At 39.9% G+C, this 27,487-nt stretch overlaps 2 protein-coding genes across 3 annotated transcripts; one reads left to right on the forward strand and one right to left on the reverse strand.

Moving 5' to 3' along the window:
• Positions 1-4,378: 4,378 nt before the first annotated feature.
• Gtpbp10 (GTP binding protein 10) lies at positions 4,379-25,625 on the reverse strand. Of its 2 annotated transcripts, XM_076913086.1 has the most exons (11): positions 25,521-25,612; positions 24,816-24,919; positions 23,518-23,711; positions 22,387-22,478; positions 21,581-21,725; positions 13,641-13,714; positions 12,103-12,155; positions 9,710-9,817; positions 8,920-8,997; positions 7,940-8,063; positions 4,379-5,116 (listed from the first exon to the last, which is right to left on the reverse strand). In XM_076913086.1, the coding sequence occupies exons 3-11, from the start codon at positions 23,655-23,657 to the stop codon at positions 4,908-4,910; spliced, it is 1,023 nt and encodes a 340-aa protein (XP_076769201.1). In that variant the 5' UTR covers positions 23,658-23,711; positions 24,816-24,919; positions 25,521-25,612; the 3' UTR covers positions 4,379-4,907. The 2 variants fall into 2 exon arrangements, with proteins under 2 accessions (XP_076769201.1, XP_034374623.1); XM_034518732.2 differs by lacking the exon at positions 24,816-24,919 and having other exon boundaries at positions 25,521-25,625.
• Positions 25,357-27,363, forward strand: LOC143434432 (uncharacterized). Its single transcript, XM_076913087.1, has 2 exons — positions 25,357-25,689; positions 26,898-27,363. The coding sequence occupies exons 1-2, from the start codon at positions 25,411-25,413 to the stop codon at positions 27,195-27,197; spliced, it is 579 nt and encodes a 192-aa protein (XP_076769202.1). The 5' UTR covers positions 25,357-25,410; the 3' UTR covers positions 27,198-27,363.
• The last annotated feature ends 124 nt before the right edge of the window (positions 27,364-27,487 follow it).

The following is a 27,487-nucleotide window of genomic DNA, read 5'->3' on the forward strand; positions in this document are numbered from 1 at the left end:
ACAGATGAAAAAGGCTTTAAAGACTTGAGGAATAAATAGAAGGCTTCTCTAGGCAGAGAGATAAGAAGAATGATAATGTTAATTGATTTAAGTTTTAAAATGGGTGTGATTCTGAGTTGTATAGTTATATTTTTCTGGATAAAAACTCAATGTAAAGGTTTTTCTGGTTACTGGCTTAAGGAAAGGCTGATTTGGAAAAAAAGGTTTTTCTATGAGTTTTCTGAAGAGGTCATTAAGGTATGCCTTCCAGAATTATATGGATCAGACATGACAGAGGTAGGCCTCCAGAACACTAGATTCCAGAATCAAAATAATTATCTTGATACTAAAATTTGTTTTGAGATTTGTATATTGCAGATTACACAGCTTTGGTGAATAAATCTTCTTACCACCTGCATGTTCACTGATGCCCTGGACTTCCAGCTGGATGCAGTTAAGACAGATGTCAGATGCTTATCAATTTACCCTTCCCCTCATTCCCCTTCTAAAAGTCAACGCCCATGTTCAGCTTGAAGAAGTTAATGAGGAGTCGGCACCCCAATTCCCTGGACTTGGGGACTGAGGTGGCTAATATTAGGCTGTCTTTATCTGTATAATTGTTACTAAGCTGATGCAAAATTCAAGGATTTCATTGGTATAAGTTTGTGGGTACAAGGCTTCGACCTTTTACTTCTCCAACAGGGGAAGTTGTGTGTTGCTTTAATATCAACAGTTTAGATATTAAGTCTTTTGTCTCTCGGGTTCATGCTGTTCAACAAACTGATGGCTTTGGTACAGCAACAGATAACAAATGAAACCCATACAGGTCCAATATTACAGGCTGGAAGTAGGGGACTCAGAAAACTCTGTCATCAAGACTGATGAGGATTAACCCCTAACTTACGTGTTAAGCCGGATAGCCAATGACGAGTAAGAGAGCGTATTGGAGACCCTTGCCCCTAAGATAAGGGAGGCCTCACCATCTTAAGTGAGGCTGGGGTCCTTTGTTCCAACCTAGGACAGGCACGGTTTCCGTAAGTTTTCCCAGCCTTCCCTTTTGAAAAAAATTTAAAAAGGGGGACCTGTTGGGAGCCGACTTTAGTAGAAAGCGGCTAGATCAACTTTGCAGACATCTGGAACCATATACCCTGATGAAAGACTTGATTGTCAAAAGCCTATAACAGCTGAAGCACACTCTGATAAATATATTGTTTATCCCACATAGCTTGTTTTGCTGTTTAGTGACCTCAGCTGTATGGTGCATGTGGTAAAGTGTTTTCACCTGTGTTCTCCTGCTTGTGTTGATCAATACCTCAGAATTCCCTTCAATAGGAGAGACTTGATCACACCCTGTCTTGTCTCCATTCTTCGGGTCTCCTGCCCCTGCAGCCCCACTCTCTCTCTTGACCAGAGAGCACTTAGCTCAACCAAAGTGTTGAGGCAGAGTAAAGGTTACCAACAGCTAACAGGGAGTGGAACCCCTGAAGAAAGAATTGTGTTGCAGTCATCAAAGCTGAAAGGGGATGGACATCAGACAGAGATGTTTGGAGTTTGCCAGCTGGTTTTTTGGCTTGCTTTGGTCCAGTATTTTCTCACATGATGTTTGGAAAGGTAATGTATACATTGTGTGATATTGGAAGTATGCGATCTGCTTTTTGATTTTACAGGGGATTACAGTTAAGAAATTGCATGAAGAGACTCTGCACTTTTAAGCATTGCTGACATGTATTTTGCGTCATGCTCTGGCTAGGTTTGGCCCCATAGTTTTGGCTCATGTGTTTGAACAAGCCTACGGGGCCAGGGAGTGGAATGGAGTAGTTTGAATATGCAGGCAATGGCACTATTAGGAGGTGCGGCCTTGTTGGAAGAAGTGTGTCACCATGGTGGTGGGCTTTGAGTCTCTAGTGCTCAAGCTCCACCCAGTGCAGAAGAGACCTCACCCCCTGGCTGCCCACAGAAGAGTCTCCATCTGGCTGCCATCCAATTAAGATGCAGAACTCTCTGCTCTTGCAGCACCGTATCTGTCTATACACTGCTTTCCTTCCCACCATGCCAGTAATGGACTGAACCTCTGAACCTGTAAGCCAGCTCCAATGAAATGCTGACCTTTATAAGAGTTGCCTTGGTCATGGTGTCTCTTTACAGCAATGAAACCCTAAGATACCCACCTAAGACCACCTAACTAAGACCAGCACTAAGACAAAATCAGATCAAAATGCAGCCCACTGAATTCACCTCATGAAGCTGCCCTCACTGCTACTCGCACGCTGATGGGAGAAAGGGTCTAACAAGGCCAGCTTCAGTCACGCAGGCTGAGCGGTGTAAGCTCCTTCGCCGTGCTTTTCCTCAGCCTCACTTCTTTGTTATGAAGTAGGCCATGGCAGCTCCCTGCAGCCTCTGCTGTGTGGTATGAGTTGGATGAGGATTCTACCTGTTCTTTGTAGCACGCCACGTGCAGCAGCCTGCACAGTGCTCAATAAATTCCCCTGTAATGAAGAAAAAAGAGATATAAGAAAAACTAGTCCATGCACTCGAATGGGAGAGAGGTGGGCATTGGGAACAGAAACTAGATTAAAATGAAAATAATATTTTTATCCAACAATACATATTATCAAGTCAGAAGAAATTTAAGTCCAATCAACATACAATTAAAAAAGAATTTTTAAAAAAGGGTCAGTGACCACAACTGTTACTAAACAATAAATTATTAAATAATTTTTAACAAAAAAGTATTATTAAAGAAAGGGGCTGGAGAGACAGCTCAGCAGTTAAGAACACTGGCTGCTCTTACATGGTGGCTCACAACTGTAGAGAACTCCAGTCCCAGGATATTTGACACCCTCTTTGGGCTGCCACAGGCATTTCATTCACACATCACATGGTACATGTACTTACTTGAAGACAAAATAGCAAACCACATACAATAATAAAATAAACATACTATTAAAAAACAATATTTTTGAAACCTGGTTCCATTATAAAGTGCAGAGCAACCTAGAACCTGCTATGTCACCCAGGAGGGACTTTTTACTCAAAATCCCCTACTTCTCCTTCCCAAACAATGTGAATAGAGAGGCCCACACCACCAGGCTTGGCTAAGGAGGTTTTTAAAGCTCATTAACTTGCTGCTACTTTGTGTGTGTGTGTGTGTGTGTGTGAGAGAGAGAGAGAGAGAGAGAGAGAGAGAGAGAGAGAGAGAGAGAGAGACAGAGAATATTACAGTGAACTCATTACTCATTTGTGGAAAAAAATGTAAAATTTTCCATAAAAACACAAGCTCAACCAGACTGAAGGTCTCAGCAAACAGAAATGTCTTTTGCCTCATACTCCTGTGTACTGCTTGAATTTATTTTTTTAAAAGAGAACATGTACATTTCACATAATAAATTTTACCTAAAGGGAAAAAAAATCTCTATTTGTAAGTATTCTTTAAATACTTCAATCAGGAATTAATAAAATCTATCTCCTTGGAAGGTAGGCTTCCGCACTCATTATATAATGTACTTTTCCTAGAAACTTCAAGTGGCTAACATAAACTGCCTAAATTTGAAAAATAATGTAATAAAGAGGGGGTAGTTGTAAGAAACTTGAAAATCAAAGTTAACCAGTGAGGACCCTTTGACCCAATTAGCTATTAGTCAGACTGTGAGGTCCTGAAGCTCCCACCAATGGGATAGGACCCAGTCACCACCCACATCAGGAATAAAATACAGGAGCCCTGCTGGTCTCAGTGTGCTTTGCTAGCCTGGGTCTTCTGTACACTTTATGCAAAAAGGTAATCGCCTTGCTGAGCTAAAACCAGAAGGAGAATAAAAATTTATCTTCCTGAATGATTGTTGGGAGCTGACTTGTAGCGGCTATCAGCTTTGCAGCCATCTTGAGCCATATACCCTGACATGAGACTTTGTTTTCAACAGCTTACAACAGCTGAAGCACACTCTGATAAATATCTTGTTTATCCCACATATCTTGTTTTGCTGTTCAGTGCCCCCAGCTGCAAGGCGCACATTGTATCCACGCCTGCAAGGCACACGGTGCATGTGTTATCCACACTATACATGTCTGTAAGGCTTACGTCATATCCACACCTGCAAGGCACGTGACAAAGTGTATAAATACCCCAGTCTTCCCTTCAATGAAGGAGAGACAATAAGAGAGAGAAAATGGACTTGATCACACATCCTATCTTGTCTTCATTCTTCGAGTCTCTTGCTAGACCCTGACCCACAGACCAGAGCAACAGCGCAGGCTGCAACATTTTGGCCCCAAAGCATGGGGCAAAATGGTCTGCAACACAGTGGCCACCAAGCCGGGCAGTATGGGCCTCAACAAATGATGACACATATATCAGGAAACCTACCAATAAATACTATCTTTAAAATGTGGACAAGCTTTTAAATTAATGTAATCTCAATGCTATTTTTAATTGATACAAAATTATACATGCATCGTTATTATACACAGCATGTTTAGAAATACAGAGTCAATCTACTTTAAAAGATATTTTTCTCAAAATTTTTTAATAGTTAGAACACTTAAAACCTACTTTCTTACAAAATTTCAAAGTATGATTCATTGTTCTATAAACAAGGTACACACCAGGTCGTCTGTAAAGCTTAACTGAAACTTTGTATCCTTTGACCAACTCTCTTCATCTTCTAGCTCCTACTTGTACCAGGAATAGTTACCATTTTCAGTATTTCTGTCAGCTCCATTTGTCTTTTTAGGATTCCATGTGTGAGACCACTGATATCTGTCTTGCTGTGCCTGCCTTGCTTCTTTGATCATAATGCACTACAGGCTCATCCGTGTTTTAAACACGATTTTCTGATTCCTTAGAACCAAATAGTACTCTGTCAATATGCCACACTAGGTTTAAATGCTGCCCTTTCTGGAAATAGTAGCAGCACAGTTTGAGGTGGCTCAGTCTAAGACACTGAACTGGAACTCCGCAGATGAAGCAACTGTTTGCTATGATATGCATCGTTTTCTTTGTCATCCTGTTCATCCAGTGCTTTTCTTATACAGTTCTTCAACTCTTCAATCCCTTCACCAGTGACTGTTGAGATGGGAATGATATGCTGGAATTCTACAGCCTTCTCTGGAATCATCTTTGCTTCAAACAAATGCAGAAAATCTGAAACAAGAACAGGTGATTTTCATTGCCTTTTAAAAAATTAATTCAAAACTGTGAAACTGACAACTTAGCATCTAGAACTCTTTCCCTGTTCTTCCCTGTCTCATAAACTCTTGGGATTTGTGTTTTATTGCTGACAATGGTGGTTCTTAGCACATGGTCAGTACTGAGTAAATAATTGTTGGACAAATTTATTTTAAACAAAATGAAGAATAAATACTAGGAAATCCTGACAATACTTAAAGGAATAATAAAAATTGCTTGAAGAGGCCAAATAAAATGAGGTAAACATCCTATAAAAACAATGACATCACTTGGAACTTTCTAGCTTACCCTAGTACACATATAAGTTCTAACTTCTTTCAGGCACAGGGTTATCACTATTTAAATGGAGGTCCTGATCCCATTAAAAATTGCAGCACGAGGCCAAACAACTCAAGAGCAGATCATCTTATCTGAGTTTAGTCAATCAATTAGGGGATCACAGATGCTGCATGACTTTATCTTCTTCCTAACACAATGGCAGTCAGGGAGGGGTACAGCCAACTGCCAAATAACCAAAATGGGTAGATTGAAAATATCCTGACTTCTAAGAGTTATAAACCTCCAAGAAAATCCAGAGAGATGAACCCAAGAATTGTGGTGGTCCAGAATACATATATGCTCTTGAGTTACCCTCACGTCTAGCACCTCATCTGCAAGATCAATAAGCACAGTGAACTACTCAACTGATAAGGCAAACGTTATTAGTGAATGAAGACTTTCAGAGAATATTTATGACCCAAGACTAACTTACTAACTCAAAGATAATTCTAACATGTACATTATATAGGGGAATGATTTTCCAGAAAAGAAAAATGATCTTGGTGCTGTCTACTAATCTTAGTATATTAAAGTCTGTTTTCCCCAATTATCATTCCAATAACAGAAAGAAATCAGTATTCTTCAAAAGCAGATGGTCACTTGCCATTTGTGCCTGAGGTCCCCTTCTAGACATCATCACCACAGGATAAAAGTGTTCTACAACACTCAAGTTTGCCACACTGTTAGAGTCCTTGTGGTGGTTTGAATAAGAATGGCCCCTGTAGGCTCATAGATTTTACTCCTTAGTCAGCAAGAAGTGTCACTGTTTGATAGGATCAGGAAGACTAGGAGGTGGTGTTGGAGGAAGTGTGTCACTAGAAGTGGGCTTCCATGCTTTGAAAAGCCCATCTTGGGCCCAGTGTCCATCTGTTTCTCTGCAGATGTCTCTCTGATCAGGATGTAGCTCTCAGCTACTGCTCCAGTGCCATACATGAGGCTATGCCCCATGATGACAATGTACTAAGCCTCTGAAACTGTAAGCAATCCCCCAGTCAAATACTTGCCTTTACAAGAGTTGCCTTTGTCAGGGTGTCTCTCACAGCAATAGAATAGTGACTAAGTCAGTCCCTCTAGGTTTTACAATGGAAATATTTCCATTTAAGAAATTTCAGATATATCCTTTTAGTCACAGATATTAGTCACACACACTACTTTCTCTGTCACATAAACACAGAACTAAATGTTCTTTTCTAAAGACTAATATTCTTCAGAGTTACCAAGTTAATAGTAGTAAAACAACAATAACAACATCAATAAAAAAAAAAATCCCTCTTTAAAGCGACTGGCTTGGGGTCTGGAGAGATGACTCGGCAGTTAAGAACACCGGCTGCTCTTGCAGAGGACAGGTTCAATCCCATCATGACAGCCGATAGCTGTCTGTAACTGCAGACCCGGAACCCGATGCCTTCCACTGGGCATGCACACAGCACACTGACATACACACAAAACACCCATACATAAAGTCTCAAAAAACAAAACAAGAAAAAAAAAATGTAAAACCTTACTAGGTTTGTTAAACTACAGTGTGCACCAGTGACACAAAGTACCAGGGCTGACGAAGCTACTGTGACAGAAACATTACGCTCCACAGGTGTTGCTGACTCTTCTCCTTTTACACACATCTTGAGTGGTTTTGTTTTCTTTTTAAAGATTTATTTTATCTTTAGCTGGTCATGATGGTATATAGCTTTAATGCCAGCATTCAAGAGCAGAAGCAGGTAGATCTCTATGATTTCAAAACCATCCTGGTCTATATAATGATTTCCAGATAGCCAGAGCTACGTTATGAAACCATCAAAAATAAAAAAATAAAAACAAAAAGTCAAGAAACAAAGACCTTTTATCTTTAGTTAAATGTAAGGGAGTATGGGTGCAGAGACAAGAGGCATCTAATTCCCTGATGGGTGGTTATGAGGCACCTGACATGATGTTGGAAAGAACTCTGGTCCTCACTAGAACAGCGTGTGCTCTCAGTGTCTGGGACACCTCTCTAGGCCTTCTCTCACACCCTTTACAGGTCCGTATAAATTGTAGTTTTTTATGAGACCTGACCTTTTCCAACATAAGTAGTCTTTTTTTTTTTTTTTTTTCTTTCTCTGACTTTATGTACTTGTTTTGAGACCGATAATGGCTGCTCAATGCTATTTTAGTGCTTCAAACATCATGTGTTCTTTCTTTAAATATAGAGTTTCTAGAGTAGAAAACACTAGTTTTTTTTTTTTTCCTCATTGATTTTTTTACTATAATCGGCCATACTAGTACATGCCTATAATTCTAGCACCTGGGAGGTAGAGGCAGAAATTCAAGGTGAGTCTTAGATAAACAACAAACTTGAAGCCATCCTAGGCTATAGGAAACCCTGTCTCAAGAACTTAACCCTCCCACTAAAAACAAAAATCCCTGATACTCTCTGCACACAGCTAGCGTTGGGGAACACATGGAAGTGAATGGATGCTTTACCTTTAGGGCTCTGGAGCTGCTTCATCAGTTCATGAAGTTTAACCTGGGCATCCGGCAGGTCCATCTTATTAACTGCCAAGAGTGCTGGTTTTGTCTGCAGTTCTTCTTTGTATAACTCCAACTCCTTTAAATAAACAGTATGAAGGTAATGGCAATCTTTAATAACCTGGTAACTCTGCAGCTCGTTAATATCACCACAAAGCAATAAATCACAATAACTGTAAAACTAACAATGCTTTTTGCTAAACCAGTGAATGGAATGTTAGCTTCACATGACTCCCCAGAAACAACTGAGTTTGTGCCTAGAGCCAAATGCAAGTTACTAGCGTCATATGCTAGTTATAGCAATTTCATATCTGTTGCATTCTTGGAAAAGGCATATATACTTAAAAGTAATATCAATAACATTGTGGGGGATAGCTATAGAATTAAAACAGAAAAGGCTGCAGTTTTTTCCCTTCTTACTTAAGTGTTTAACGTGACATTCAGTCACAGATGCCTAGTAAGTATCTAGTCTAAAGCATAAGTAAGAGCTGGTTACCAGTTACAGACTGAGCAGTCGGGAGCACACTAACTGTAAGAATGAGAAACAACGGCAGTAAGGTGGGATTATTCAGTAACTCTCGGCAGTGTTGCTTACGTGCTGGGAGTACATCTCCATGGCAGAATGCTGGAGCAGCACTCACGGTTTAATCAGCAGTTCCTCCAACAGAGCAAAGAATGTGAGGAACGTTCACAAGCGGAGAATGTTTCAGGAAAGACGCCAGAGCAGGAGCCAGACAAGATGTGAGGGGAAGTGGAGCAGAGGTGGGCGTGGCCAACGTCACAGTTGGGGGAAAGGGTGAACAGTGAAGATTTGGAAACAGCAACCTTAACTTTTCAACTGATATAAAATTTTTAAAAAGGTGGTTATTCTGATTTCTATGTGACATGCCTATGTGGTGGACTAGATCCAGAACACAGTGAACCAGAAAACTTACTTTTGTAAGAAGAATTATAGTTTCAAAGGCAGTTCTATATGGAGTTACAGAAGAAAGCTGAAATCCAGATACATCAACCTAAGGAGAAGAGAAACACAGAACATAAAACAGTTATTCAGTTTTGTGCTTAGAAATATTTTCTCTCAATAATTTCAAAAAGGAGTAATTTCTCAACCTATATTTAACTGGTAATTCAGACATTCAGTGAAATAACAAACTGCATGGTTATGATAACTACAAGCATTACCATAAACTGAGTCACTGATAAAAAACTAGTATAGACAACTGATATCAATACTGACAATCTCATGCTTGACTCAAGCAAACCAACTAGACTGAAAGAGATATTACACAAGACTATGCCAAAATCTCAAGGAATGAAAGTCTTGGAAAGTCTAGCCAAATGTGCATACAAAACAATAGCAGCCGCATTTCCATCCCTGTATTATAGACAAGCATTACCCACTGTACTTGCCCCACTGAAATAGACTTACAGGAGCAATATTTACTAGTACCATCATGTACTGTTTAATACCAGGACTACATTCTGAAAACACATCAAATGATTTTATCACTGTGTGAACTCACAGAGTACGATCGCACGTCTAAGGTGGCTATAGTGGTGTCACCAGGTTGCAGGGTCTTTTGGTGCCACCATAATTTAAGGAACAGCATTCATCAATGGTGAAAACGTGGTGTTGTGACACATTATCTTTAATCTTACTCACAAAGTATTTCTAGAAAGAATAAGTTAATCCATTTGAACATCACTGGCATGCATGTGACTTACAACAAAAAGCAGTTGTCTGGTTCTCTCTAAATGCTTGAGGAACTTGTGGCCCATGCCTTTGTTCATATGTGCCCCTTCTATCAAACCTGGGAGATCAGCTACTGAAATCTGATAAAAAAGGAAAAAAATGAAACCAAGGTCAATTTTTCCCAAATTTTCAAACTTCTTATAGTTTCTAATCCATCACTCTGTGACATCTTTGAAATAAATATGCTAAAATCTTTTGTTATCAGATCTCTGTATCCCATTTTAACTCATTAGTATACCAAATTATAGTTATGGGGGTAGTTTAATAGTTAACAGTTACTACTGTAAGTGTGTAAATAATTACTTAGTGTGTACATCTGTGAGAATGTGTGCAGGCACACATGAACTAGAACATGCATGTGGACAGAAGACAACTCTCAGGAGTCAGTTTTCTCTTGCCATCTTTGGGATCCAGGGATTGAACTCAGGTCATGAGGTCGGCATGTGAGCTCCTCTACCTACCGAGCCCTGTCAGTCTTTAATTCTAACCCTGTGCTATGCTTATCAATTCTTTTATAGAACTATAACTTTGAATTCATTAACATTCACACGTAGCGAATACACTCATATTTTCTAAGTTTTACATTCCAATTGTAAATGGCACCATTGCTCTTTTTCTGTTCAAGATATGCCAGCAGGGTGATGGTCTATTCTTACACAGTGAGACAATACAGCATCCCATAGTCCTCCTATGGATGATCATTATTAACAATCATGTTATACTTTTCAAGCCTTGCTGTGCATCATATATCTGCTGTACCATCACGATCACTGAGGGGGCATCTATTGCAAACAAACTGCCAGGCAATCCATAAGACATTAGTTTGAAGTCTCTGGAGACTAGGCATCTTTTGTCACTGTAGTCCCTAGCCCACCCAGATGGTTTGGGATGCAATAAGGAAGGAGAAGGACTGTCACCCATGTTGTAAAGGAATCCTCAGTCTGAAAGGAAGCTGTGGCTATATGACAGAGGTGTGTGCACCAGCAAGGGGCTCACATCCTAAAATCTCCTTCAGAAATCTCTATTGATCTCCCTTAAACAATAGGCATAGATAATGTTCTTTTCTTCTAAATATTGGTTATTATATTCAACATATACTATACGTTTATTTGGCATTTAATACTTTATAATAGTTGATGTTTTATATTTTTTGTTAACATCACTACTCAGATCTTTTTATTGTGTCTGAAATTTCATGAAAACACTTACACACACCATTACCACTTAAGATCCATATTTTACACAGGGTTCATCCTTGATCTCGTATGTTTTGAAGGTTTTCACAAATAAATGACACATCAGTAGTAATGGTGACACATAGAACAGTTTCTTTATCCTAAAAATCATCCGTGCGTCCTCTATGCATGTCTCCTTTCTCTTTATCGTGACAAAACTGAACTGTTTGTTTTTGCCATCATCTGCTTTTACTAGAGTAAAAATAGTTGAAATTGCAAGAAGATAGCCTTTTGGCTTCTTCCCTGAGTAATATGTATTCAAGATCTTATCTTTGTATGGCGTTGTAATCCATTAATTTTTAAGACTGACTATTCTGTTCTCTAGGTATAACAGACTTAATCCATTCATATACTGAGAATCTTGATTGTTTCCAAGTTCCAGTAATTGTGAATAAAGCTGCTAGAAACACTGCCGTACAGGCTTCTGTGTTCATAAAGGGACCTTAAGAAGAATATAAAGCAAACATCAACGAACCGCCCGCCTCCCCCTTTTTAGAACCAGAAACTTGGAACTAACCAGTTTCACAGAAGTACTATAGTTTCTACAGAAAGTCATTTTAAGAACTAGAGATTAACACTTCACTGGGGTAGTAAAATAAGGACAACACTGAGAAAATACAACCTAGGGAAGACATTAAGACATAATTCTGTAGAGATAAAGTGAGTATAACACTTGGAAGGAGAAGAAATTCAATTTTTGTTTTACTATAATAATGTTGAGCAGAATTACTTTGTCTATAGTTTTACTTATCCTCCTCCAACAACAATAACAACAACAACCCCTCTGTTTTTTCCTTCAAAACCACAGACACATGTAAATATAAAAGTCCTACTACCAGGCAAGAGATAGCTCAGTGGTTAAGAGCATATGTTTTCTTGCAGAGAATCGAAGTCCAATTCCTAGCACACCATCAGATAGCTTAGAACTGCCTGTAACTCTAGCTCCAGTGAATCTGACACCCATTTGACTCATACAAAGACATACATACATACATACATACATACATATTTATAAATAAAACATATTTTTAAAAGTTCTATCAAAAAAAACCCAACTCCCCCCCCCCCCAACAAAAACAAAAGAAAAACCCAAAGCAAAACCAACTGTATTTTAATTTAAAACTACCAACCTGTTTGAAATCATTGTACATAATCTTTCCAAGTTCAGGCCTTAGTGTTGTAACTGAAAGAAGAAATGGCAGTAAATTAAGGAAGGAATAAAAGACTATATTCTCTAGAAAAATGTCAGTGTTATATATAGGTCGAATAATATCTATTTGCTGAATATTTAATCCCATTTTAATTTGTTGACATGGGTATTACAGTTATCTCTGTCATTCAAATTGCATGGCCAGGGCAGCTTGAGAATGTTTAGGGGCTCAGATTTAGGTTCTGACCACAATCACTGGTTCTGCAGTAAACTTTATCTTTCTTTCTAAGAATTCATTACCTTTATGTATTTATTTATCCGGGAAAGGACGTGTGCATGGAATGCTATGCATGTGACGGTCAGAGAACACCTTCAGGACTCAGTTCTCTCCTTCTACCACATGTCAAACTGACTGTCAGGCTTAGCAGCAAGTACCTTTCCTTTACCTACTAAGGCACCACACAGGGCCTGGTGAAGTTCTCATCTGAGCTGTTCTTATGCCTTCCATTTCTATACCAGCCCTCTCCTAGGACTTTTTGTCTTTCGTTCTATCAAGGCTAATCTGGCTTGTCAACTGCCATTCTGTGGGGTTTGTTTAATAATGGCAAATACTGTATCATAGTCACTCAATACTTTAACCTGATCTCTCACTGCGCCCCATCTAGCTACCGCACCAGCATACCGATCACTCTTTCCAGATTCCTTAATGCTTTATGCCAACCAATTTCTATAGTACAGCTAAGAGAACTCTGGAAAGTCTATTCTATCCCTCACATAAAGTCTTCTAAATACTCTTAAGATGTTTAATAAGATGAAAGACAACCCATGTAGTTTATGGAATTTGATCTGATTTTAATCTCACTTCCTCTCTCCATCTCTTACTTCATGTTTTTTAGACAAACAAATTTCCTGTAACTACTGAGCTGTGAATAGGTTCTTTTCATGCCTTAAAGACCCTTTACCTCTATACTAAAGCCCTGATTAATTATAATTACTGTGCATATCTCTGCCCAAACGCAGTCCCTCAGGAAGGTCTACATACAGCAGTTACTTTTGCTCTTTAACACTTCCTCCCCTTATATTTATTTATCAGTGATATTCACACACACAAACACACATTCTTTTCTCCTTAGTCTGAGTATAATTAATGTCACATCATTGCTGGTAAGTTTTGCTTACCAGTTTCTCTAGCAGTATAGCCTAATAAGGTTCCTAGAAAAAAATCCTTATAAAATTAGTAAAAACGTTTATCTTTGTCTTTCCAGTATTTATCACAATGTATAACATGAGCTAAGTAGCATTAAAATCCTATAGTAACCAAGTTAGTGATGTGCAACAGAGAAATAAATGCAGCAATGTTCCTAACAAGGACAAGGACTGTAGTGGTCTGAAAGAGTAAAAAGAAATGTATGGATTCTAACTGCTGAAAGCTTTCAAATGAAAGCTAAACTCTGACTTGCATTAGTCTTATGCAAAGACAAAATACCTCACATATTAGAATACACCAATTATACTTACATGCATAATCTGCAATCACAGGTGTTGCATGGGAAACCCGACTTAGTAAGGAGGATTTTCCAGCATTTGGGAATCTGAAATACGTTATATATGTGCATTATAACAAAATCAGAATTAGTTGCACGTTTCTGAACACTCAACATTTCAAGTGTTTACTACTCTAGTTGGTGGTGTGACCCTGGGGGAGCAGGGGCTAAAAATGAGGTGGAATAAAGTCTCAGGCAATAGCCAATTTTATTCAGAACATCAGGAAATTTATACTTGGGGGTTAAAAAGAATCATATGAGCAAGATGCTCAATCACAAGACTAAGTCACATGTGGCAAACACATGTTTTTCCGTAGAGGCATGTGACTAACAACAGCTGAAGAAAACTTCCTCCTATTGGCTATACCTGGAAGGAACATGAAAACACATTCCAAGAATAGTTCGCTGTTTTGAGGAAACTAGGTTACAAGACTCTTGTTCTCTTGGAGTTTTCTCACAAGCACCCAGAATTCTCATTTGACTCCTTTTTTTTTTTTTTTTTTTTTTTTTGGTTTTTTGAGACAGGGTTTCTCTGTGTAGCCCTGGCTGTCCTGGAACTCACTCTGTAGACCAGGCTGGCCTCGAACTCAGAAATCCCCCTGCCTCTGCCTCCCAAGTGCTGGGATTAAAGGCGTGAGCCACCACCGCCCGGCTTTTGACTCCATTCTTGGACTCTGTTCTGACATGTAGATTTCTTGCTAGGTGGTGACGGCACACCTTTAATCCCAGCACCTGGAAAGCAGAGGGAGGTTCAAAGCCAGCTCAGTCTATAGAGGTCCAGGAGCACCAGGCTACACAGAGAACCCCCGTCTTGCTTTGTTTGTTTTTCGATACAGGGTTTTCTGTATAATCCTGGCTGTCCTGGAACTCTGTAGACCAGACTGACCTCAAACTCACAGAGATTTGCTTGCCCCTGACTCCAAGCCCTTCCTCTCCCAAATGTAGATTTCTTGAGTATTTCTGGAACTATGATTAGAATACAGGGATTACACCTCAATAGTAGAACGTGTACTCTACATTCAAGAAGCATAGGAGTTAATTCCTTATTCTCTCTCCACAAGATTGTAGTCTAAAATAATTTTGGAGTAAGTGAAAAAAATATACTTATAAATAAAGTAAAAGTATGAATTTAAGAATTAAGAGAGTAAAGTACCTCTTTTTTATCTTAAGTAAACAACTAAATAAAAATTCAGGGCTGAAGAGAATGGCTGAAGGATTAAGAAGAGTCTGCACTGCTTCTGCAGAGGCAGAGTCTGTTCTCAGCATCCACGATGGCGGCCCACTAGTGCCTATAGTAACTCCAGCTTCAGAAGGATCTGATAGGTCAAACCTCCACACGACCTGGACTCACCCCCATACAGACACATGTACATACACACAATTAAAAATAATTCTTAAAGCTCAAGACCTTGTAATTCACTCTCTCTCTCTTTTCTCTTACTTTGTCTTTCTGTGTGTGGGTGTTGTGCTTGTATGCCTATGCATCACATGTGTGATGAGACCAGAAGAGGGAATTGGAGACCCTGGGAGTTACAGACAGTGGTGGGTAACCACCTGGATGCTGAGAATTCAACTCAGATCCTCTGGCTGAACATGAACAGCCAGTGCTCCTCACTGCTGAGGAGCTCTTTAGCCCTGCAATTTACTATCTTTACCAAACACTGACAGAACATTACTTAATGATGTTTGGATTGTGAGCATTAGAAACAGAGACAATTAATGTGGTAATCACCGAGCTTCAATTACTATTAATATACTATCAATACCATTTTTATTTAATTTTTACTTTTTCATATTTTTGAGATTATAATACAACTAAGACCTTTCTTCCTTGCCTTTGCTCCCTCCACATTGTCCCATATACGCCTCCCTACTCTCTTTCAAATTCAGTCTCTCATTTCATTGTTATTATACACATGGGTGTGCGCTCACACATACAAATTCCCAAATATAATCTGCTCAATCTGCACAATATTCCTGTATGTATATTTTCATACACATAGTAGTTAGCTAGGTTTCTAGTACCAGATGTGGTATCTCTCTTCTCCCAGCCCCTCTAAACAGGGTCTCGCTGTGTAGCTCTGGCTGCCCTGGAACTCACCATGTAGACTAGGTTGGCCTGGAACTCACAGAGATCCACCTGCCTCTGCCTCCCACGTGCCGATATGTCAAATTTGTCTTAAGTCCAATTAGAGACCTTCTGGCTACTGCCAATGTGTACATGTCACTATTGCACCCTTAGGGTCATGATGCTACGTTGGTTATTGATAGGTTCATACGCATCATAGCTGGATAAGACTGGGTTGCCTTCTTCCTTTGGAAGCTTACATTGTGCTGTTTGTTTCCATGAAAGCTAGCCCTCAGGGAGAAAGCATTCTGGTCAGTTTTAGCTCAGGGGTCTCCAATTTTTAAAGTCTGGTTGTTTGGATACAACTGAAATAAAGCACTGGAATTATAATCAGCTGGAGTGGCTCTGAAATCTCTTTTTCACATAGGCTTACCTTCCATTTTGCTTCTCTTTTGCTATCTATTTTTAAAGAAACTGGGTCATTTGTCCCACAGAGCTTCTTCTCTACAGTTTAGAGTTTCTGCTGCCATGTACACAGATAGCATCATTGAACACAGCCCTTTGCCCTGGATTTTATATGTTTTGTTCCTCTAGAGAACCTTGGCTAATAAAATATGCCTTGATTTTTTTTGAAGAATATTTCATAATTTACTGACCGTTTTTAACCTGTGTGACATTAAGAACAATTTTTCAATGGTTAATACACAATTTATCCAGCCAGCTTTCTAATGACATTCATATTGCTTCTATTTGTTGCAATTATAAATATCTTTGCAAAAATATGTATATAAAAGCCATGGAGAAGCCACTGAGATGGCTCAGTGAATAAAGTCTTACAACTTGTGTTTGATCCCTGGGATCTACATAGTAAAGGAAGTAAGCCAACTCCTGAAAATTATTCTGATTCTACACATGTGTAGAATCAGAATAATTTTCTGTGCTGTGTTGTGCTATGGCAATTACATGCCTACACACATATACACAAACACAAGTAAATGTGATAAAAATATGTACATAACTGGAGAGATATATACTTTCCCCTGATATTTGGAGTGGTAGAATAGCTAAATTGTTCTTTTATTTTCTCTCTGCAAAAAAAAAAAGTAATAATAAATACACATTATGTGCAGCCCCAGTCCCGGGGGATCTGATGCCTTCTTCTGGCTTCTAAGCATACCAGTGGTACACAGATATACCTGAAGGAAAAATACCCACACATAAAATAAAAATTGAAAAACAAAAAGCAATATGGTGATTATCTTAAATCTTTGTATCTTTAATTTCTTTACTATAATAAATTTTTATATGAGTAAATATGGGTTTAAATATGATCATTTTAAAGGCTTTTGATTTTATTGATATATTTCCCTTAAGGGCCCATCTTGTATTAGGTATTAAACAAACATTACGCATAAGAATTAAAAATAAACATCACTTTAAAATATTTTCTAACGATCTGTCCTACACGCTACCACCACAGGTTCCTTCTGTGATTTATCTAACTTCCCTACCCTGCCAGACCTTCTCCAGGGTCTAGCGTAGTGAATCTGACTTCCTCATTCATGCCTTCTCCCCAGCCACTCACAGGTAGCCTGGGTCACATATTCAGGGCCCAGGCTAGTCTGTTCTCCTCTGCAGTCATCTGACATGCACCCTCACCCCCGCCAACCAACTTCCCGAGCCATCTCCAACTTTCCCATCTAGTCCTATCTCTGCCCTACTCCCCGCCAATCCAGGCAGCAAAAGGCACATCTTGTACAGTGCCCCAGTCCACTCTGCTCATCTGACTGACTATTCCACTCAAGCCACTCCAGCCTGCAGGCCCAGCCAATTCATACAGCTTCTTTTCTACCCTACATCAGACTTAGAATCAGCAAAGTCCACATGCCCAAACCAACAAAACCCATATACATAGATTTCATTGCAAAAATATCAACCATACAATACAAAACGATCAAGTTAGTATCTTCACTCTAAAACCTACTAGTCCTTTAGAAATGTTTACTGATGAGAAATATGAGGATGAACTCCAGGACACAGAGTTTAAAAGACAACCATAAGCTTCATCAGATAATTCAGCTGAGTTTAAAGAAAATACAAACAGCTCAGTGAAATTAAGAAGAGGCAACGCAAACATGAAGCTGATGGAACTGTAAGACAATGCAGAACTCGGAAGAGGATCAAACTGAAGTGCAGATGGAAGTGAAAACCCAGCAACTCAACTCGGAAATAAAATGAAAGCCGTTAGAGTAGAAAGAATTAAACAGAGGGGAGAATCAGGAATGGAAGATAAAGTTAAGGAACTAAACAAAATAGGCAAGAAATATGAAAAATTAAAACATGCACACACAGAGGAGGGAGGGAGGGGAAAAAGGAACACAGGAAATGTGGGACACCATAAAAAAACTTTCGAATTACAGGTATTGATGAGGGAGGAGAATCCCAAATCAATGGCATAGGCTAGAGCTTCAATAAGATAATAGAAGGAAGCCTTGCCAAACTAAGGAAGCACGGCCACAGAAATACAAGAAACACACAGAACACAAATAAACAAAGCCAGAAAAGAAAATCTCCATGGTGTACCATAGTTACAACATAAAATACTAAGTATACACAACAAAGAAAGCATATTGAAAGCTGCAAGAGAAAAAACACAAGCCACATGTAAGGAAAAACTCAACAGAATAACAGTTGGTGTCTCAATGGAAACTCTGAAGGGCAGAAGAGCCTGGAACAATGCATTCCAACTCCTAAAAGACTGTGATGGCCAGGCTAGACTAACATTCCCAGCAAAACTATGTGTCAGAACTGAAGGATAAAGAAACACTTTCTATGATATAAACAGCCCTAAACATTCTATCTAACAAACCAAGCCTAACGAGAACACAGGAAGTAGTGCTTGAGGCTGGTGAGAGGAATGAGCACAGCAGAGACCATGGAAGGAAATATGACACCGTGAATCCCCACTGAGAACACAAACAAGCCCAAACCACCAAGCAATGACTGCCCAACACACATCTCAGTAATGACTTCAAGTATCACTGCCCTCAGTTCTTCATCAAACACACAGGCTGACTGACTGAACGGATGACGAAACAATACCTATCTATCTGTAACTTATAAGAAGCACGCCTTACCTTTAAAGATAAGTACTGCACAGACTGAAGGGATGGACAAAAGTACCCCAATCAAATGAGACCAGGAGGCAAACAGGAGTCACTGTCTTAGTGTCTGACAAAATAGACTTCAGACTAAAACTATCCAGAAGAAATAAAAGAGGGCACTTCATTCTGATCGGGGAAGAACTAACCAAGACACATCTCTATCCTAAATATGTATGTACCAGATGCTGGGGAACACAATTTCACAAAATTTCACAATTTCACAGCTTTTCTAAATCATTCCAAATCCTTTGACACATAACGAATCTTTACTAATCCAAAGAGATTGAAATAACTCCTTGTATCCTATGTGATCATAGAGTAATAACATTTAGAATTTGGCCAGACATAGTAGCACATGCCTTTGATCCCAGCACTAGGGAAACAGGCAGGTGAATCACTGTTAAAATTGAGGCTAGCCTGGTCTATAAGAAGAGTCCAGGACAGCCAGGGCTGTTAGACAAAGAGATCCTGTCTAGAAAAACCAAAGAGTAAATGAATAAATGAATGAGTGAGTGAATGAATGAATGAATGAATGAATAAATAAATAAATAAATAAATTTATAATGCACAGCAAACAAATTTCTAGTAAATACACAAACTCATAAAGATTAAACAACTCATCACTAAATGGGTCAAATAAATAAGGAAAAATAATTACCTGCAACTAAATGAAAATGAATTGAGCAATCATGAGGGTGCTGGGAACTAACAATTAACCCAGGTCCTCTGTAATGCTTTTAATCACCAATTCAGCTCTCCAGTTCATGTTCTCTCTCTCTCTCTCTCTCTCTCTCTCTCTCTCTCTCTCTCTCTCTCTCTCTCTCTCTCTCTCTTCCTCTCTGTTGGGGGCCGACTTTTAGCAGAAAGCGGCTATCAGCTTTGCAGCCATCTTGAGCCATATACCCTGACATGAGACTTGGATTACATTAGCCTACAACAGCTGAGCACACTCTGATAATCTTGGTTTAGATACCTTGAGATTAAAGGTGTGTGAGATTAAAGGTGTGTGAGATTAAAGGTGTGTAATTTAAGAGTGTGACTTAGAAGTGTAGAGATCAGAGTTAGAGACAAGACCTAAGGGCATGATTAAAGGTGTAACTTAGAGGCGTGGCTTAGAAGTAAGACATATAAAAGGCAGAGGCAGACAGTAGAGAATCAGACATTAGGGAGACACTTTAGAGAGAACCAGACACAGCAGAGAGAAGACAGGTAGCAGGCACTTGGAAGAGAACTTGGAAGAAGTAACTTGGAACTTGGAGGGACTAGGAGCTAGGGACTAGGCACTAGGAACTCAAGACTTAGGACTTAGACTGAAGAATAAACGGGATTGAATTACACTCTGTCTGGTCTGCATTCTTCGAGTCCGTCCTCACTCTCGATCTTGCTGAACCCCAACCTGCGGACCGGAGCGGCAGCTTGGGCAGGGATACAGTGGCCGCCCAAATGTGGGTCGGCCCGGGCCTCAACATTTTGCTTGTGCCACGACATTTTTTGGCCGCCGGAACGTGGGGCCAGTGTGGTTCTCAACACCTCTCTCCCTACCCGCCCCCCCCCCCCCCCCCCCCGGCTCTCTCTCACACACACACAATTATAAAACACATAATGAGTGTATGCAATTTTTACTACATCTAGTACATATAACATGTAACGTGCAAATAGCACAAAATAAGAACTCCCAGGTCAACAACAGGCTGTTAGTAGTTAAGTTTTCTAGGAATCCAATTATATGCAGACCCAGACCTGGTGACTATGATGTTTACTTTTAATTGTCAACCTGACACAATCTAGAGTCAGCTGAGAAGAGTCTCAGTGAGGGATTATCTACACTAGGTTAGCCTGTAGGGAAGTCTGTGAGGGACTGTCTTGATTGTGCTGGCTGATATGGAAAGACCCAGGCTGAAAGTGGGTGGCTGCATTCCTTGGGTTTGGTTCCTGGACTGTATAAAGTGGGAGAGGTCCAGGTGATTATATGTGTGCATCTCCTGCCTGTTGTCTTAGTTATTTTTCTATTGCCATGACAAAACATCACGGCCAAGACAATTCATTTAAAAAAAAAAAAGTTTAATTTGGGTCTCACTGTTCCAGAAGATTACCTGTACATAGGAGTATCTGAGAATTTACATGAGACAAAGAGAACTAACTAGGAGTGGTGTGGGCTTTTGAAACCTTAAAAGCTGGCCCCCCAATGACACACCTCCTCCAACAAAGCCATATCTAGTCCTTCTTGAACAGTTCCACCAAAGACTAAGCATGCAAATGTATGTACCTATGAAGGCTCTTTTCTTTAAAACCAGCACACCTGCACCTGAGAGGCAATACGTTCATGAGCTTGAGGCTGGCCAGAACTGTTTGGTAATTTCCAAATCAACATGTTTAACATAGTGACCCAAGAAGTAAGTAAGCAAGCAAACAAGGAAGGGGAGAGGGGGAGGAAAGGAGGAACGTAAGGAAGAAAGAAAAATAAAGAAATTATATACAGATTTTTTAATTGCAGGAATATAGTGATGAAATTTGTACCTCAACTCTTAAAATTTTAAGGGTCAGTTATGTTTTTAGCACAAAGTACTAATGTACAAATTACATAAACTAGGAATGTTTACTGCCCAAAATTATTATTTACATGAATTTTGTAGTCTTGAACTGTCTGCTTGAACATATTACAGGAGGATAAATGATACTTACCCTACTAGGCCTACATCAGCTATAACTTTCAGGTCAAGGTGAATTATTCGCTTCTGGCCTTTCAAAGGTAAGAAATTTGTATGTAATTTACCACCAAGGCCACCTTTAGCAACCAGAATTCTGTCTTCTTCCTTATTGAGCTCCCCTTTAAGAGGAAAGATAACAAACATTAATAAATAAAACTAGTAATATGTTTTGTTTTGCTGCATAAATATGTCAAGAAATTCCAATTTAAAAATCTAAAGGGCTAAACTGCAAGATTAAATTTCTTAAAAAACAAAACAAAACACCTTTAAAAGCAATTCCCTAGGGCTGGCTCAGAGGTACAGTGTTTGCCTACCATGGACACAAGGCAAATAAAGACTGACCCCAGAAAAACAATTTGTACACAGCTAAAAGAAAGCTGATTATATGTTTTAAAACCAAGTAAGTAGCCTTACCTCTTTAAAGCCATCTTAAATCTAGCAGTAAGTTTTTGAATACATTTTATATACATTAAAAAAATCTTTAATAAGCTAGTAGCTAAAGTTGTAAATGTTAAAACCCTTTCTTCTGTGAAATGGCTGTGTGTGAACCCTTGTCACCAACCATGATGACCTGAGTTTTATCCCCATCCCACAGGATGGGAGGCGAACTGATTCTTGTGAACTGTCCTTTGACCTCCACGTGTGGTCTCCCAATGCACAAAACAATGTCGTTTTAACACTGAGGAACATTTTCGTCACGCGTTAGGGAACTCTTATGCTTTCCCGCATTAACTTTGGACAATGTGCTCATCTGTCACAGCGTGGAAGCCAGGGCCTCACCTAGCACTTTGCCGTTTTCATCAGTCACTGAGATACCCACAGGAGCAGGCACCTCACAGTCCTTTCCCTTGGAGCCCTTCAGCGCGCTCACTCTACAAAACAAAACAAACACCACTAAATTAAATGATTTATAACAGTGACTAACAATCAGCCCTTCTCACTCAAATAGATATTAAAAGATTAAATACTAAAAAGAAAAGATTATTCTTATTTTTTTTTACATTTTATACTAATGTGTCCTATAAAAAATGGAAATAAGTTGTTACTAAGTTAATCACTAAGTCATTCCAACCTGACATGAACTGATATATTATATATCTGAAATCCAAAGATGACTTCTACAATACAAATCAAGTACAAAGACCCAGCAAGTCTAACAAATATCACTTTTCTAAAAGGCTGACCATAACTGGCAGTGTTTAAGTTGGAAGAGGCTAATTGGCTACTTTAAAGTTGCTTACATAAAAATAAGCGGGTAAAACCTTCTAACAGTAACTCCACTTGGAAGAATTTATCAAAAACATTAAACATATAAAGAGCGTCTATACAGGATATAATTAAAACACTGTGGTTCTGGCAATAAAAAAGGATAGTACCAACACCAGCCTAAACTGGCAAGTGATAAAATGTTAACTCTGACACTGTGTTACACAGCTCTCTGAATTTAGGCTTGAAAAGGTTAAGAGGGCATTGTAAAATACTTTTGCTCTGCTATCTTTTTTCTTCATGCTTGACTCTATACACAAACACATAATCACATTTGTAAAACCACAGAACTGTATTAGAAAAGTCAAGTCAAAGCAAATAGTAGTTATATCTGGGTGGAAGAACTATAAATGAAAGGCTTCCCATAGTGGGGAGTTGCTGGGGCATTACTGAAATTTTGCACAAGGTAAGTTTGGAACAAAGAAGGGATTCAGACAACATCTATTCCCAGGGAGAAATGCAAAAAGGACATGGGGAGAATAAATGGACAAAGGTCAAAACCATCAAAATAGTCCTGTTAGACTTTAGACTTTTGCTTGATGAGAATACAGAAAGTAATACGGGTTATCAGTAAAGTTCTATACTCTGGACTCCCCAGAAGAGCCTGACTTTCATGAAGCTGAGAACCATCCCATAAGCACTCACCGACTGTTTGCTCCTCCTCCAGCCACAAACCGTTTCTGAGGATATTTGTTTTTAAGTTGTTTTAAGGTCATATTTTTATGGGCCACAACCCAGACATCACCACCTTTTCCACCTTCTCCACCTAAACGAGGGTAGCCCATTCCACCGCTTCCTCCCTTGGTGAAGATTCTTAGGTTATCAACAAAATTTCCATACTTAAGAAAATGAGAGAGAAGAGAGAAGGTATTTATACATCAAACATTGTATTAAGGCAAAAGGTTCTAGTTTCATTCTACTGAGGCTTCTTTCAGGAAAGGATCAAAGCTGTCTGCATAGCACTGTATAGCCCTTTCTTACATTACCTTCCTTCCCATCTTCTCTCCCTCAATGATCAATTGTTTCACCTAGCCTCACGGTCTCTGCCTTTTCTCCTGTTTTCATTCTAAACCTTCTCTACAGGGTGATCTCAGTAGGCACTAGTAACTCTCCCCCAGAAGAAGTTAAGTTTTTAATAGTTTAAAACAACTGAAAGCAGAACTGCTTTCCACTTACATTTGAAACCCTTTAAATGAGTAACCTGGTGGGTATCCACTGAGTGGATGTTCCCTCCAAAACAGAATGTTTTAAATGCAGCAGCAGCAACAACGAAAAGCTATTCCCTCAGTTAACTATCAAAGCTTCTCTGCTCACCAAGACTGAACAAATGGATGGCTTTTTACTGTAATGTTTGCTTTCCAAGAAGCCTAACTCCTTTCCAGGACCACTGTCCCCTTAGATCCTTGACTGTTAACTCCAAATGGTCTTTCAGTGTCTCATCATTCCTTCTTAATGCATCTGCCACCATGAGCCAAGAGCATTGTTTTTTTTGTTTTGTTTTGTTTTTTTTTGTTTCCCTTAAATGAACTTGATGTCTATGTTTCTCTTTACTCAGAAATGATTGTGACTTTGGGACTTTACTGCTTATGAAATAATAATAAAGTTCAAGTGCTGGATCCAAAGCCCTCACCCGATGGCTTGTCATTTGTTACAGCTTTACAGTTCTTTTCTGTCCACTGCCCACTCTCTCTGCCACTTGATTCATGTAGTAGATTATCTCTGTGTAGATTATCATTTGTTCTATCATAAACCCATTTTCTGGTATCAGAGTTTCAGTGTATCCTCAAACACAACTAAAATGTGGTTTATGGTTTTATGATCTGAGCATCCTTGGAATGTCCCTCTCATTGAGTCTCTCTGGCTTTGCAGACTTCCTCAGATACTGTATTATACATTCTAGTACTGTATATTTAGTTTCCCTCGCTAAGTAAGTATGTTCTTACCAAGCTCTTGTGTCTTAATCCCAGGCTTCCAAATGATAGAGTAATTGTTTAAGTTAATATTTGCAATTCTGGTAATCTGCAGTACTTTTGGGTAACAAAAATATCTGTGGGTTTAAAAAAAGTGAAGATTGACCCCTGAGATAGTCTTGGTAAAGGCTTTTAAAGCTGTGTTCAATATGTAGTTTTTTCTTTTTCGTCACATTTAGGGACTCTCATTTATAAGGGCTATCTATTTTACAAAGCTTACGTACGGAAGATGACTTCTAGCTTTCACAAACCTTTGCTAGTTAGCTCAGTGATTTTTTTTTTTTAAATCAAAGTGGTTGGTTGTAGATTGTTATAAAAATGAATTCTAAGACAGGCAGTACATAAAAACTGACATAAAATCTCTGAACGAGGCACAACAAGTACACATTTTGGCTTCCAGAAAAAGCAGTGCAAAAAAGGAGAAATGTATAAAAGCAGGTTATGGCCACACGGCACGTGCCCCATAATGCTGTGTCTAAACCGCAGGCAGGTACCCCAACTATCCTCCCATGTGCTTTGGGGAATATTATAGGGATTCCCTAAAGCTGGACCCCGAACAGGCGTAAGCATGTCACAAAGACACACTCTTCTCCCAGGACAACGGGGACTGAGGAACGACAACCCAGGAGGAGAGAGGCGAGAGACACCAAGGTTGGGGGACGACCCCCTGACACGGACCTTTCTCAACAACGCGCAACCGCAGCGCACCATGAGCTCCAAAGGGCAGGACTCACGCCCGCAGAATCCGGACAAACTTCGGTCAGGCGCGCCTTCTGACGTCACTGCTGGTCGCCGAGGTGACGTCCCAGCGGATCCGCGCGTGCGTGCTGCAGTGCTCTCGCGGAAGGTGGGCGTGTGCTTTGGCTGTTCTCCGGGGTCTCTGGGTGCAACAAGGAGCGTGCAAAGCTGAGATTCGTTTAAGTTGTGTGCAAGGGACAGCAGGGCTCAGGGTAGGAGTCTCTGGAGTTGACGTTTTGAACGCTATGCGCTGGAGAGTGTCCTGCCTCACAAACATTTTTATGTTAGCTGAGGAACCTGAGGTGCCAGGATTTTCTCACGTTGAAAAACCCTCGCAACAGGAGTAACGCTAAACTTGTACAAGACATGGAGAGCCCTAAAAGACTGTTGGATGGTGACTTGAGTAATTTTTCTAGCCGAGGCTTTAACTTCAGGAACCAGTCACATAAAGCTTGTAGAAGTATTGAAAGAAGTGCGAGGATCTAGATCTCTTCAAAGAATCGTGTGTGCAGTGGAGGCAAACAAAAACCCCACCGTGGTCTCAGCCAAGAGTTTTCACCTATCTTTTGAAGGCTGCCCTTGTGAGAACACGAGAGATTACATTCCAGCGTGGGAAGGAAGCATCAGAATAAGACCATCGAATGGCAGGCTCATTTTGGCACCTTTCTGCCAAGTCTTTCAGTGAAAAATGCACACAAGCATACCAGAGGGGTCTCTCTACACTGCTCAGTTTATTATTTTCTATCACTGGGATTATTAGGTTTAGAATCCTTCCTGGTGAAATGCAACTCCGTCATGGTCACTGGCCAGGGCATTGCAGCTGAGAGTAGCTGAAAGATTGTTATGTTCTATTTTTCAGTATGAGGTACATTTAAAGTTAGTTACAGATAGCCCGAGGCCCTACGCCTCTAAGGTCGCTGGAACTCGGCAAAGGCTAGTCTTGGAACTCTCAAAATTGCAAAGTTACAGGCAGTCTGCTACATGCCTGAGTCCTGGACTAGAAAACGGGGCTCCAATTTATTTATTTAGATAAGATTCTGAGTCCTAAACAGTAGGATGGGGAATTTGGGAAAGGCGCAAGTCCTAGCATGTGGAAAGAAAGGGAAGGAATTTCACCAGACCAAGGAATTTTTAAAAACCATCTTCTTGTGCCAAATGACCAAGTCAGCCATTTTTGTTCCTTTTCTGTGCTGGTGTCCCTTTTTGCAGAAGGGTATATTAAAACAATTTCTTCTTCTTCTTCTTCTTCTTCTTCTTCTTCTTCTTCTTCTTCTTCTTCTTCTTCTTCTTCTTCTTCTTCTTCTTTTTTTTTTCTAGTTTCTTAATTCTGTTACCTTATTCCGCACACGTCCACACCTTGACGGGACAGCTTCTTCGCTGTTGGGAGCCAACTTTAGCAGAAAGCGGCTAGATCAACTTTGCAGCCATCTGGAACCATATACCCTGACGAAAGATTTGGTTTTCAATAGCCTACAACAGCTGAAGCACACTCTGATATCCCACATATTTTGTGTTGCTGTTTACTGGCCCCACTGCAAGGTGCACGTGGTAGTCACGCCTGCAAGGCATGCAGTTCACGTGCTGTCCACGTGCTATCTACACCATACATGCTTATAAGGCGCATGTGCTATCCACGCCTGCAAGGCATTGCGGTGCACGTGCTGTCCATGCTATAGACGCCTGTAAGGCTTACGTCATATCAACACCTACAAGGCACGTGGTATCCATGCGCCTACAAGGCATGTGGCAAAAGCCTATAAATAGCTCAGAATTCCCTTCAATAAACGAGACTTGATCAGAATCTCTGTCTTGTCTCCATTCTTCGCGTCTCTTCCCCTTTATCCCCACTCTCTCTCTCGCTAGACCCTGACCCTCAGACCGGAACGGACAATAAGGGCTACAACACT

The sequence above is a fragment of the Arvicanthis niloticus genome, chromosome 15 (assembly GCF_011762505.2).
Source record: "Arvicanthis niloticus isolate mArvNil1 chromosome 15, mArvNil1.pat.X, whole genome shotgun sequence".
Classification (NCBI taxonomy): domain Eukaryota; kingdom Metazoa; phylum Chordata; class Mammalia; order Rodentia; family Muridae; genus Arvicanthis; species Arvicanthis niloticus.